The following is a 14,340-nucleotide window of genomic DNA, read 5'->3' as shown; positions in this document are numbered from 1 at the left end:
TACTACATGTTCAGTCCTAGGGTCAGAGCCCATTTCCTAGAATGACTGTGGGTGGTACTCTCACCATCTGACTTTGGTTTGCCTGTTTGTAGACAGCGTCGCCACTTTGTATTTTATTTTGACTCAGATTTCGGTCCCGAGTACCCACAAGTCTGTCTGTTTTTTTTTTTTAATGCATGCATGATTTCGGCACCTAATACTCTGTGCCAAATTGCAACTCCTGACATTTACTCCTTCATACCTCTAAGCTGGTAACACAGCAGGCAGTATGATTTTATAAACAAGACAGTCTTGTCAATAAGCACCAAACAATAAATATAGCCAATTTCTAGTCAATTTAATCTCAATTTATGTTGTGGGCTAGAAGCATTATTTAATAAAAGTTATCTGTTTTTAAAAGTCAATTTGAAAGTAGATTTGGGCTATCTGTAGATTTTAACTTGTAATTTAAACTCATCAAACAGCTTTTCCTTTGTCTGAAATCTTCAGAAAACATGAAGAATCCTTTATACCATGTGCAGATATTTAATCTGCCATTGTGATTTCTAAGCGGAATCTAGCAGAGCTTAGAAAGACATGCATCTCCTTTAGCTCTCTTTCATTCATTTTCTGTACATCAATCCACATTCTAAATAGAAGTGAGTAACAATATCAATTCAACTTATATGTTAAGAGCTAAAAAGTTCACAATAACTATTCATCTCTATACAATATATCAGAGAAAGTCCTGTTTAGAAGTTGAATGATCAACTTTCAAATCTATCTCAGTGAATATCATAGACATGAAAATTAAATAGAAAAAATTATTTTCAAACATTTATTCTTTTTTAGACTGGTAAATGATAAAATAAACTAACAAAATTTTATTTATAATAGTCAATGCTAAAGTAAACTAACCTACTCAATAAAAGATGAATGTTTAAAAATCATTTTTGATGTGTGATTAGTATATTGTGATGATCAAGATACATGACTCAATAATTGTAATGCTAGAAGTTACAAAATCTTTTCATTGATATAAAGTGAATTTTGAGGTCTAAAATAATTATATTTATTTGAAACAATAACTCTAGTTTGACTATGGATTACTTTCTCATTTATTACTTTTAACCATTTTTCTAATGAAATTGTAACTAAAGATCAGATCATCATCATCATCTGATTTTGTTTGCTTCAAATTCTATATTATAGAAATCCATTTTACATTAATTAATGTAACATTTATATATAATTTAAATTATTATTACATAACTTTTGAGTTAAAAAACAAAGTAAATCATTTTCACNTATATATAAGAAGTTATAATAGGAAAGAAAAACAATGAAAAAAATCCCCAATTACGTCAGGTTATCCCAGGTAATTTTTATAAACTGTCACCACAATTTTGGGAATGGGATATTAATAAAACAGTCAGGTATCTTATAAGAACAATGCCATAAAAACTGTGCTATTTTTGTCTTTACAGTTTTGGTATACTTTGTATACCAAAGATCATAAAGCAGTATTTGATTTCATATTCACATTTGTGAGTTGTTTTATGGGATAATAAAATGATCTTCAAAGTATGGCTGGCAGATAATTTTTGAGCTTCATTACAGAGCCTACACTATTTTGATTTGCAGCTCATCTGATTGAAAGATGAAATAGTGATTAAATTCCTGATGTCCTTCAAACAGTGAAACGATAATTTTTCTTGCTGGGATTGCCATAAAATGATTAAAATATGTCCTGATTTATAAAGATTTCTTTTCATGAATTAAAACCACAGTGATGACAACTATTATCCATAAACAATATAAACAATTTCTTCTTTCTAACACTGCTATCTTTGTAATATAAGGTCATTTGGGATTATGAGGGTGGATGGTGTAGGCAAAGATAGCTCAAGCTCCACCAGAAGTGGAAAATGATCGGAAGGAATGTGCGGATGAGGACAACCGGCTATCTTGTTATCTCTCATCCATTCGGCATCCAACGGACCTAATACTCCCAATTCAGTAATGTGTCGTTTTGAATAAAATACATAATCTATAATTCTCTTGAAGTCAAAAGTGTAATTAGTGTATGGCATCACTCCATCATTATATGTTCTTGTGATACGAAATGGATGAGTATATTCATTTGTTGCATCACAATAATTAAATTTCCGTAAACTTTCTTTGTATCTAAAATCTTTAAAATCAGGATGACTGCCAGAAACTCTACCAGTTGATAGGAACTCAATAACACCTTTCAAAAAAATTAAAAAAAAAAAAACTGTTAAAATGAGTATAATTTAATTTTAAATAATCTAATTATATCATCATTATATATAATATATATGGACATAATACTCATCAGTTCAAAATTAAAATGCTTCATTATTAAAAACTTCTCCAAAAATGTTTACTTAATATAAATTAATCAAATGATAATACAGTAAGACCCTGCTTAATGATGATTCGATATAACGCGGTCTGCTTGAAGCCTAGAAAAAGCTCAAAATTTATACTGATTCAAATTATTGCAGCAATTCATTGATTATTCCCAAACACGAATCAATCAGCAAAAGGTGGCACTTCGTCGTAGCACTGTACTTTCTTTAAATTTATGTTTGGTGGAATTTTTGAAAAAAAACATATCATGGATACCATAGGAAATATTGACTTTGCTCGGCAAGAATTAGCTGATAACTTCTTCCACACTTTGTTCATGCAGTTATGGCTGACGGTATCCAAGAATTCTCAATGAGAAGAGCCTATCGCTGTATCGTTAGGCTGACAATTTGGTCAACCTAATGATACAGCAATAGGCTCTTCTCAATACAGCAGGACAAGGAGATGTAGACAAGCAGGATATTGAGGAGTTACTGTAGGTTTTCTATTGAGAGCCTTACAAACAATGACTTTCAAGAACTAACAGAATAAGGAATTTGTGTAAAACTGGAAAATAGTGATTCTGAAAATGAAGAATTCAAAGAATTTCTTACAGACTTCCTCTGTAAAAGTTTGGTAACGATAACCAAAATCATTGATCAAATTGTAGCGAATGATCCAGATTTTGAAAGGAGTGCAAAAACAAGATGAGGCATTTTGATGCAATCTCCCACTAATGACATTTGCTTAAAAAGAAAGAAAGAAAAAGCAACAAATGAAACTACAAGACTTTATTGCAAAATACAAGAATTTCAGAAAAGTCAGGATCTTCTTCACAAAAAATGAACTTTACATTTCTGTGTGTATATTTTTATATTAATTTGCATAATAATATAACTTAAAATTAAAGTAAAATCTGTTTATTTTTGGTTACATGTTCCCTTTCCCTATTTACTCTATGTTAAAATGACCTCGTTCAATGCTGTTTCGTTTAGCACTTTGTCATCTAGGAACGTGTCTCCCACATTGAGCTCCTCTTACTGTAATTGATTCCTTGAGCCATTCAAATTTAAAATATAAGATGGTGATTTAATTGCCTACCTTTAGCTCACATTATTTTATATATTTAATTAGCCAAGTTATGGTCTGATGAATCTTGTATTATCATTTATTTAATTTATTATTTTGGGCTTATTTATTTATTATAATTTATTATTCAGTAGTACATTAAAAAAAGTTTAAGATCATCAATGAAAATTGATTAGATAAACTATATTAATATAAAATGTGAAAAAATTGCCTATCTTTAGCAAGAAATAAAGGAGAAAATGCAACAAGAAGGATATGAAATACATTAAATATAGTATCTTCTTTGTTCAGTGCATGAGACATATCCAAAAACCAAGTTTCTATTATGCCTGTGTTAATTAAAGGATAGAGAGACAACATTTCGTTTGAATAGCATAAAAACTGTACTGAGTCATTGTAAACATGTTCCATTATGAGTAGCTTTTATTGGTTGGTTTGAGTGTTCCAAAATGGGTGCTAAGATAGAAAATCCTATCAAATGTGAGATGAGGTCAACTATTTGAATTCTCAACATAAAGCATGTTTCACCCATTGCAATTTATAAGGAAATTATGTACTGTACATTTATGCCAAAGAAGCAATGAATCACAGTTTCCATCTTTTAATATAATACAGCTGGATCCTCAAGCCAAAAATTAAATAGCAGGAAGGAAAATGAATCTTTTAACTATAAATTTATTACCAAATTTCAGGAACAATGAACCTTTAAAGTATGAGAAAACAGCATACAATTCCAAACAAGTAATAAAATCTTATCTCTGATGTCATCCAACTATATGCTGCCATTCATACACATGTACTACTGGATACATTCAAACAGAATGGTTTTGAGCATCCAGCCTATAATCCTTTCGTTACACAGGGATTTTTTTCAATACTGCTCATTTTCTGACTGGACAAGAAAAAGTTGCCCAGCAGTGGATAATGTCTTTTCTAGAAGAATTCTTTAACCATAGTATACAAATGCTTGTTTCCAGATATGATAAATATTTGAATCATAATATAGAGAAAGAAGATCATGGTTATATATTGTGCACATTGTCATGTTTCTATTATTGTTTAGTTAAGTTTAATAGAAAACTTACTTTCAGGATATTCCTTGCATATTAGTATATCACTGTTGTTTTTATGATCTAATTAATTCAGCACAATAAATTGCTAACTATCAAAGCAATAGACATTCAACTGATGATAATTTGAACCAATAACTTCTGAGTAATTTCAATTTTTCACTTTTCTGGCTGTTATATATAACAGAGGGGCAATGTGGTAATCAGTCAAAAATGACCCCCAAGATTTTTTCATTTTTGGACTTAGAACACCTTGAAATGTCAAGAAATGCAAAAAAATATTTGGGAGTGGTTTCTGTTTGTATTGATGTTAGTATGATTGTGTGCACATAATTTTTTTCACCCTGCTTGAAACTTAATAACTGCTATTCTTTTTGAAGAAAATTCCTGAAATTTTGCAGAGAGGTTTGTGTATTACAGGAATTGATGCTATTAAATTTTGGTGATTAAAGGTCAAAGGATGGGGAGATGAAGGGTGTCGTGTATCTCCAGCTGGATCAGACTTAATGACAATTTTACTTGTTATTAGCATTTACAATTTTTTTAAAATAAAACCAATCCCTATCCTCAAAATTAAGTTTTTTTTTTGCCATTTTATAATAGTTAAAAATATAAAAATTTTTTTTTTACTAAAATATGATAACATGCCACCAAATGTTGCCAGAAAAGTTAAGCAACTTGTTTCTGGATTTTTTGTAATTGGATGTTGTATCTGCAGTATGCTATTTCAATCACTCTCTGCTGCTACTACAGAAATTTTCTACGTAATGATTTAATAGTAATTTAAAAAGAATTTATTCCTATTGTACTAGATAAATTTTTATTTATGTTGCACATGCTCTAATTTGAAAGTGGATGAAATGCTGTAGAATATTCTGTAATCTTTTTCTGCATTCAATTTTCTTTTTCTTTCAAAACAGCAACAAAAGAATATGCTTTACACCTAACAGTGTACAACTTTTATACATTAAATAAAACATTAGAAAAAGTTTGCTGTAAACCATTTTGCAAATGAAGGAATTTCAAAACAGAATACAGTAAACCTGTGTAAACTGGAATTGCATGGCATCAAATATTTTTCAAGTTTGACAAGTTTCTGATTTAAACAGGTTTCTTTTTAACATAAAAAAATCATTCTGTACCAAAGAATTTTTCCATTTGGGCAGGTTTCTGTTTTAGTCAAGTCCTGTTTTGGACAGGTTTTACTGTATATATATTGCATTTTCCAACATTCTGAGAGTGGATTACCACCACAGAGAATAAACAGATCTGGTAGAGAAGCAAAAATTCTAACAAAAGCCAATTAATTAGTGTTTTTGAAGTCAGTGACTTTCAATTCTATTTGTAACCTTGAACTGAAAATTAGTTCACTCAATGAGACTGAAAACAAAATAAAAAAAAAAGCAAGAAGCAGGTCATTCTGCACAAAACAAATATGCAGAGATAACAAGCAAAAATAAAAGTATGGAACTTTATTGTAAAATTTCTCTGAAAGTTCGTTTTGGATGATGAATATTCACTGTTTTGCACTCAACAATCAATGTAAATGGTAGATTTTATACCAGTGATACCTTCTCTACACCTGTAAAGTTTTGAGGAAAACTTGAGAATAAAGTTTCAGTTTGGACTGCAATGGGACTGAAAGAATTGTGTCAAGTCCTAAACAGAAAATTAAGTTTTGCTATCAATATCCACTGATATTTAAATGAATGTATATGACACTGCCTGATTCCTTACATTTAAAAGAACTATTCTCAAGCAGAATAAGTCTTATGGCCAGATCAAGCATGATCCCACTAAGTCAAAACTGTACTGGATTATCTGTGACATGAAATCACTTTTTTTTTAAACATAAGTTTGTGAATAATGCTATTTTAGTTTAGTTAATTTAGCTATTTTAGACGAGAGTTTAACATATTAACAAAATAAAAAAAAATACCTGATTCTGGTAGAGAATTAAAATCACCACAGAGAAGAAGAGGAATGTTGTTGACATCGTGTTTCTGAGAACTTGGATAAAATACTGCATTGGCTTCTTCAGCAATAGTATAAAGTTCATGCATTAGCATCATGGTTTGGATAAGTTTAACATCACAGAATTCTGGATCCCAATGAATATGAGCTGTACATGCTAGAATTGGTTGTGCATGATTCAATTCTGGTTGGAGACCTAAATATTTATAATAAATATATTTAACAAATTAAAACTTATATTGAAAAAAAATTAAAATACAAATATATAAATTCTTAATTTCATATACATAATTATCTTACTTAAATATGATGATAAAAATTAATTCATATGTTCAACATAAAAAGAAATATACAATCATTTAAGATTAAAAAAAAAATTATGCTAAAAATTTTTTCATTTAACATATTTCTTAAGCTGTAGCAGATACAAGTCATAAATTAAGAAATCTACTGTACATGAATTTCTTTATTTGTGCCTTTTGCAAATTTTATATTTAACAATTTGAGAAATAAAGCATTCAGCCTGGTCTTTGTTTGCATTTCCATGACAGTTTTTGTTTGCTGATTTTTATCATCTTTTCCTCAATATCCTGTTTTAAACTTAGGTTTTTTAAAACTGTTTTACTGTATTTTATATTCTACAAATAAAGAAGACCTCACATACTGTACTGTACATTTCTTTTTGCAATTACTTTGTAAAAATTGGATTTTATTTAATTTTATGATATAAAATAATTTGGATATTATCTGATAACAACAGTTAATTGCTGAAATAACTAACACAATTAAAAGTCAGAGAACTATGGCAACTGTTGAAAGAAATGATGTTAAGTTTTTGAATAGTTACAGTATCATCTATATTTACTGGAATGTTTAAAACATGATTTATATTGTAAAAAGAAAAAAGGAAGAAACACACTGACAAATTAAAAATGTAAACAGTAAAATAAACAAACAAACAAAAAAAAAATTAAGACTTATAGGGAAAACATAGGACATGGCAACATCAACAAAATTAACAAAACTGAATAGCAAAACTTTAGGAAATATTGATACCAACAATATATATAAATTAAGAAGAAAGTTATAGTCAATTCTTTCAATATATTACAATTATCAAGGTTAAATTATAGGAATATTATGTAATCCAGTTTTTACCTTTAAGAGAGAAAATAATCTGATTATCAATGATAAAGGGTAGCTATTTCCTATGAAAAGAAACTGGACTTAAAAATCTATTTTCATCCAATCTTTGATATATTTTTTCATATAATTACACAGTGATATGTTTGAATGGGGATAATTTGAAAATAACGTTATGTCCATAAAAAACATATTAGTTGTATGAAGTTCAAATTCTGTCTGAATATACAGTATATTCAGTATTTGACCATCAGAATATATACTTTCAAACTAAATTTTTAGAATTGAATGTGATAAAATCTAGCAATTTATTCAATAAGTAAAATAACAATTTAATAAAATGCAAACTGGACTGGATTTGCTATTCTCTGCATAGGATAAAGAACAAAGCTGGTATGTAGCTATAAAGGTTATGAATTTGCAACAAAATATAGCACTAAACAATGATGCAAATTATCATTACAATTTTTATGTAGCATTTGTCAATTATTATTTTATTCATTATTGTACTTGATATATTGATACAATTCAATTACTGTCAATAATACATTCACAGTGCAAGCAATGAGACAACCGTGTGATCAAAAATGATCAGGAATAATTTAATAAAACAACATTTGAATTCATTCATCAAAATTTATTTTGTCCCCTTCAAAGTAATCCCTTCCCACTGCAATGAAGTTAGGCCAACATTTCTTTCAATCCTAAAAACAAGCTTTAAAATCAATTTTGAGAAACCCCTTCAGGACTCACGGTGTATTTTGTTTTATGACATCAATAGACTCAAAACGGTGACAGGAAATGGAAATTTTAGTCAAGAAAACAGGAAAAAGTCACATGGTGTCACATTAGGTGAATATAGAGCTTGCAGAACTGTATTTGTTTAATATTTTGACCAAAATTTCACAAATAACAAGAGCATTGTGAGCAGCTGTATTATCTTGGTGCAAAAGTTTTCTCATCACAAATCAGGTTGTTTTCTACAAACTGCTTCATTCAAAGAATGCAAAATGCTCGAATAATAATCTCTGTAGACAGTTTGACCAGTTGGAAGGAATTCATGATGCACAACACCATGATAATTGAAAACAGCAGTTAACATAACCTTGATTTTTGACTGACATTGATGTGGTGTTTTTGGTCTTGTTTAACCTTTTGAGCATGATTTACTTTATTGTATTTTTTGTATCAAAGCATAGATCTACGTTTCATCATCTGTAACAATGCATTTTAAGACCAATTTGCTTTGAGAAAACATTTCCTCAGCGACTTGAACACACTGTTGTTTTTGGAAAAATTTCTATGTTTTCCAGATGACTCAAGAACCAACATGTCACAAACCCAATAATCTTTCAAAATTGCTTGACAAGATAAAATTGATACTGGAACACGTTCAATAATGTTCCTAATTGTTAAACAATGATCACTGAGCACGAAATTTGACATGAGTGATGTTTTGTTCAGTTGAAGAGTCTACCAGGGCATTATTCAGCTTCAATGTGTTCTCTGCCTTCTTGAACATGTTGTACAAATCTCAAACTCTTCTTTTTGATAGACTATCATCACTGAAGGCTTTTTACAACATTTACAATGTTTTTGTAGTGGTAATTCTGTTGCAAAAACAAAATTTAATGCATATTCTTTGCTCAATTACATTCAATATTTTCAAAAATTGTCTATGCAAAAAAAAATTCTTTACACACAGAATAACACGTGCAGTTTAAATGAACCATTCCCAATACTTTTTGATTACAGTAGTATTTTTCATAAAATGGTGACAGACAATGCAAATGTGTTATTGCCTTCAATAGACACTTTTTCTTGCTATAATTCTAAAACTAATTATAAAAGGAAGATTATCAAAGTCAAACAAAGCAAGTCAATTATCCTGAAGTATATTAGGAAAGCTAACTTGACCTTAAACATAGAAGCTGTTGAAGTTGTAAAGCTAACTGGGGTGTTATCTTTATAGCAAGATGCAACAATTTCTAGTTAAGAGAGTGTCCAAATCATACCATTAAGACAACATAAAATCTTTACAAATTAAATTAAACAATAAATAACAAAAACTCCAAGGTAAAAGGTAACAGCTTCAGATAATCAAATCCAGGCTAGTCTGTTATACAAAAACAAAGTAGTTTGGCACGAATCAGCCGATTTTGTGGCAGAAGTATACATATGCAAGTAATGCAGCTTTGTTCTTTATCCTGCAGGGAGTATAAGAAGATATTATACTTGTTTTGGCAAAATAATTAACATAATGTTGTTCATATATTTTGTACTAACTGGATAGATTAAAATAAAAAAACCACATCTTTAAAAAATCCAGCAATAAAATTTACTAAATAATAATGTTTTTGATCAGTTTAACTGATCATCTTCAGTTACGATAAAATGTTCTTTGTTTCTGGTCTACTGACGTAAACATCAGAATACGTCAGTAGACTAAAAACTAAGAGCGGTTTTAAATTATATCCCATCTTTAAGAAAGATACATAAGAAAGCAGCCAGAGCTAACAATGTCGAGGTTGTGTATCGATACAACCCAACAATATTCAGAATTTTAAGAAACGATAAGAAACCATATAACCATAATTCGAAGATTTACTCCATCCCATAAATCGACCAATGTTTCAAATCAAAACTGGTCTACGTGGGTTCACTATGCATAATTCACAACAACGTCTCAAAGAACATAAATACACAATCAATTGATAAAAATCTTGATAATACGATGCTGGCAGCTTACTCGCAACATCAGGACATACACAAGTACAATGGGAGCAGCAACCATCATCAGACTCACATATAATATACACACTATGAGATCAGGAAAAATTGGAGATTTTTAAAGCGCACAAAAAATCCTGTTGCATCAACCATATAGACGTGAACAGCTTGTCTACCGCATGGCAGTCCTTTTATGAAAGTAAATTTTATTAAGGGACATTTATTCATCTATTTTTACTTTTTACTGTTTATTTTATTTCTGTAGTTATTTATTTATTAATCTCAACTATGATTTCGGTTATTTATTTATTTAAGAATTCTTGTTATCATTTATTTAAAAATTTTTGTAATCATGTTCTATTTTCATTGTAACTGAATCATGTCATGGTACCATGAATTCAATAATAATTATATTATATCATTTAATGTAAAACGTAACACTTCCAGTGGTATTCCAAGTCACACGAGCCAAAGTAGTAATGCGCAAGCCACATCATGACCAGGGGCACATTTTTTTTATTTTAACATTATTCACAATGCTTATAATGTCATTGTCATTGCTTTTAATGCAGTATGTGCCGCATTAATGATGTTCACTCCAATTCAATAACATTCTCTCACAGCTGGCACTTGATATGTTATGATAATACTGAACAATTAGTTAAGACAGTTAACATGCACATCAGATGTCAGAAATTAATAAGAATAAAATATTTTCAATTAAAAGCCTACAGTTTTATGAAATAATACTTATTTATAATTGCATTAATAACAAAAATAATGAAGCAACCAAATTACAATATTAAATACAGTAATTAGTTCGTAATTTTAAAATTAAAAACAGACTGTTTCCATAGAAATCCAAATAAGTTATTTTAAAATTATAATAAATATAACCAGCCCAATAATTACTTCAAATATCAAACAGCTAGATTTCTATCCACGTCTTTCTCAGCAACTCAATTAACTATATCAAACACCTGAATTTTTGCCGAGCATAAATTATTTATTACTCAAATGTTTTCAACCTATTTGTTATAGGCCATCTTCAGGATTATCGTTCCAAAATGGAATGCAACGTTTTTTGAATACGTTTCATTTTTTAAATTTAAAATTTACAATAAATTATGTATATTAAATAAAAATTATAAATAAATACATTACATAAATAACAATAAAACAAAATAGCATTACTAAATAAACACAGTAAATAAGGCTACGTATAACTACTACAAGTTTTTAAGGGTTTTTAATCTCCATGTTTCATGTACTTCCATGCTGTTGAAAGTGCATTAGCATCCGTGGCATTTAGACAATTGTCTTTCATTTTCCTTTTATATATTTCCATTTTCTCCATTTCTAATGCAATAGTTGGAGATTGGACCATTTTAATGATTTTTGCCTCATCCCATTTTACATTAGCTCCTTCCGTCTGCGCCATGATTGTCAAATGATGTTGTTGTGCCCTTTATTTACATTGTACTTGTGTTCTTGTAGATGTATTGCTAAGTCTCTTCTGGTTATACCCACATAATCCTTTGCTACTCCTAACTCGATTTTCAAACAGTATTTTATAAACTCCAGCTTTCTCTTGCATTTTTACTCCGTCTTTATCATTTAGTAAGCTATAGATGTTGGGTGCTCTTTTATATATCATTGTTGCATTTTTGTAAGTACTCAATTCATTCATCACTCTTCCTACATGCTTATTGTAATGTGAATTTGTTAATTGCATCCACCTTAGTATCTTTTTTGCCTTTATGCTGTCTGTAACTCTTGACTAGGCCTTCAATTGTGGCAGTTTTGTAGCCTAAATTTGTTGCAATTTCTTTAATTCTACTAATCTCCGTAAAACAATCTTGAATGTTGGTTGAAATATAAAACGTAAATTTTAAATTTAAAAATGAAATGTATTCGAAAAACGTAGCATTCCATTTTGGAACGATAATCCTGAAGATGGCTTATAACAAATAGGTTGAAAATGTTTGAGTAATAAAATAATTTATGCTCTGCAAAAATTCAGGTATTTGATATAGTTAATCAGCTAGATTTCTTTACAGGAATATTAAGGCTAAAAATAATTACTAAGTAATTTGGCAAAAAGTAAGCAGTTAGGCTGTCATCTCTTGTTAAATTTGATAATAAATAAAGTTTAAAATATACTGGAAAACAGATCAGCTGGGAGCAGCACTTGAAACTGCAACTCTTGTTTACCATGCTTAATGTCAATGGCCTTATGGAAGACCATGGGTGCTAAGTCATCTCAGCTGACACTGTAAGTGACTGATATGGTTATATTTATATTAGTTTATTAATTAATCAGTCTGGAAGAAAAGAGTGGATGGAGGTCCAGGTAGCACAACTGGCAATATGTCTGCATGGTAAGCAGGAGTTGCAAATTCAAATCTTGCTCCTGGCTGAGCTCTTCTTCCAGAGTAGTCTAAAAATTAATTTAGTTATAATTACTATATTTTCACAGAATGACAGGCATGCTGCATATAAATAAGGGAAGACTAGCATGCCAGACAAAACAACATCAAAAGCAAACAAAAGTATATTTAGAGAAGTTTATCTTATATAAAAAGATTTGAATGATGTAAATCATTTATGTAATGTCAAAAGCAAGCATGTAATAATGACAAAATAATAATAGTCTTCCTCTGTGTCTATCTCATTATCTATGAGACAGACACAGAAGATTATTATTATTCAAAATCTCTGAATTTAGAAAGGTCCTAACTAGGGTTTCTTTCCCAGGATTCCCGCTGTTTATTCCCTACGAGAAAAATCGTGGGAAATTTTATTTTTCTGGGAAATCTCACATTTCAATAATAGTTTATCATGTCATGTTTTCTTTCTATCATTTATTATACGAAAAGTTGCATCTTGAAGACTCACCTAAGAGAGAAATTTTGAGGTTTTATGCTGCATATTATTACTGTACCTATGTTTTACAAGTCTATTTGTTAGTTCATGTAATATCTATGTACTGTGTTTGCACATCATTGAACAGCAGAGCACTCGCTGAAAGTAAATATCACTCATCGCACTTTAGTTTCGAATTTGCATTTATAAGTTAAGGAATTTGTTAAAGCTTACATTCCCATTTATATCCTATCGTTTGTAACTGTAAATGTGATTATTTGAAATTTCTCTATTAGTCAATTACTCGTATTTTACAACAATTTTAATATAATTTATAAAATCAAATCATTGGCATTTTCAGCTGCAGGTCTTTTTGTGACCAAATTGAGAACTAGATTAAGTGATCAAAATATCAACCATTTTTGTTTTTTGAAGTCTTATTATGAAAATTTATAAGTTTTTACAAGTTTTTTTTTTAGAGAGATTTTTGTTTTCATAAATTTTTTGAGTATTTTTTATGTTCAACTGAAAATAATTTTTTTTGGAGAAGTTGTATGTTTTGTTCAATTCAAAATAATTGTCTTTTTTCTCATTAAATTTATGGAATAAATATATTTTTATTTCATCTTTAGAAATAAAAACAGTATTTTTTCATAATCATTATTATGTTCATTAAAACTCCCAATGAAATGCTTTATTTTACTTTCATCTTATAATGTAGGAGAACATAAATTAATTGAGCATAATGTGTTGGCATGGGTGAGATTAGCCCTACACTTTTAGTTACTTATTAGAAAATAAAATTATTCAAATTTATGATATTCCTGTATGATATTTTTTATTCATATGAAATTCTAATTTACTATCTCATGAAATTCTAATTTACTATCTCATCCCAGAATTTCCTGGAATCCCAGGAAAAAAAAAAATTATTTTTCCTGTAATCCTGCTGGAGGCAAATTTCCTGGGAAATGAGAAACCCTAGTCCTAACACAAACCTTATGAGAAATGGGGTCCCAGTGGATTTGGCTGAATTTTTATTGTTTTGTAGTTCTTGTAGTCCTGATCAAGTCTCCAGACACACAATAAGAGAATGGACAATTTTTCAATTATT

General features: G+C 29.4%; 1 protein-coding gene across 1 annotated transcript in view; it reads right to left on the bottom strand.

Annotated features, from left to right (window-relative positions):
• Positions 1-1,291: 1,291 nt before the first annotated feature.
• LOC111622133 (CCR4-NOT transcription complex subunit 6-like-B) overlaps positions 1,292-14,340 on the bottom strand; it is an 88,239-nt gene continuing 75,190 nt past the window's right edge. Inside the window, exons 7-9 of the mRNA XM_023364457.1 lie at positions 7,985-7,992; positions 6,454-6,672; positions 1,292-2,230 (exon numbers count right to left, since the gene is read on the bottom strand). Of these exons, the coding sequence (XP_023220225.1) occupies positions 1,824-2,230; positions 6,454-6,672; positions 7,985-7,992 (634 nt within the window). The 3' untranslated portion in view covers positions 1,292-1,823. The remainder of the gene's footprint in view (positions 2,231-6,453; positions 6,673-7,984; positions 7,993-14,340) is intronic.

The sequence above is a fragment of the Centruroides sculpturatus genome, unplaced genomic scaffold (genome assembly GCF_000671375.1).
Source record: "Centruroides sculpturatus isolate CEXI.00-Female unplaced genomic scaffold, Cexi_2.0 scaffold140, whole genome shotgun sequence".
In the NCBI taxonomy this organism is placed as follows: Eukaryota; Metazoa; Arthropoda; class Arachnida; order Scorpiones; family Buthidae; genus Centruroides; species Centruroides sculpturatus.
This window is presented reverse-complemented; position numbering and strand designations above follow the sequence as displayed.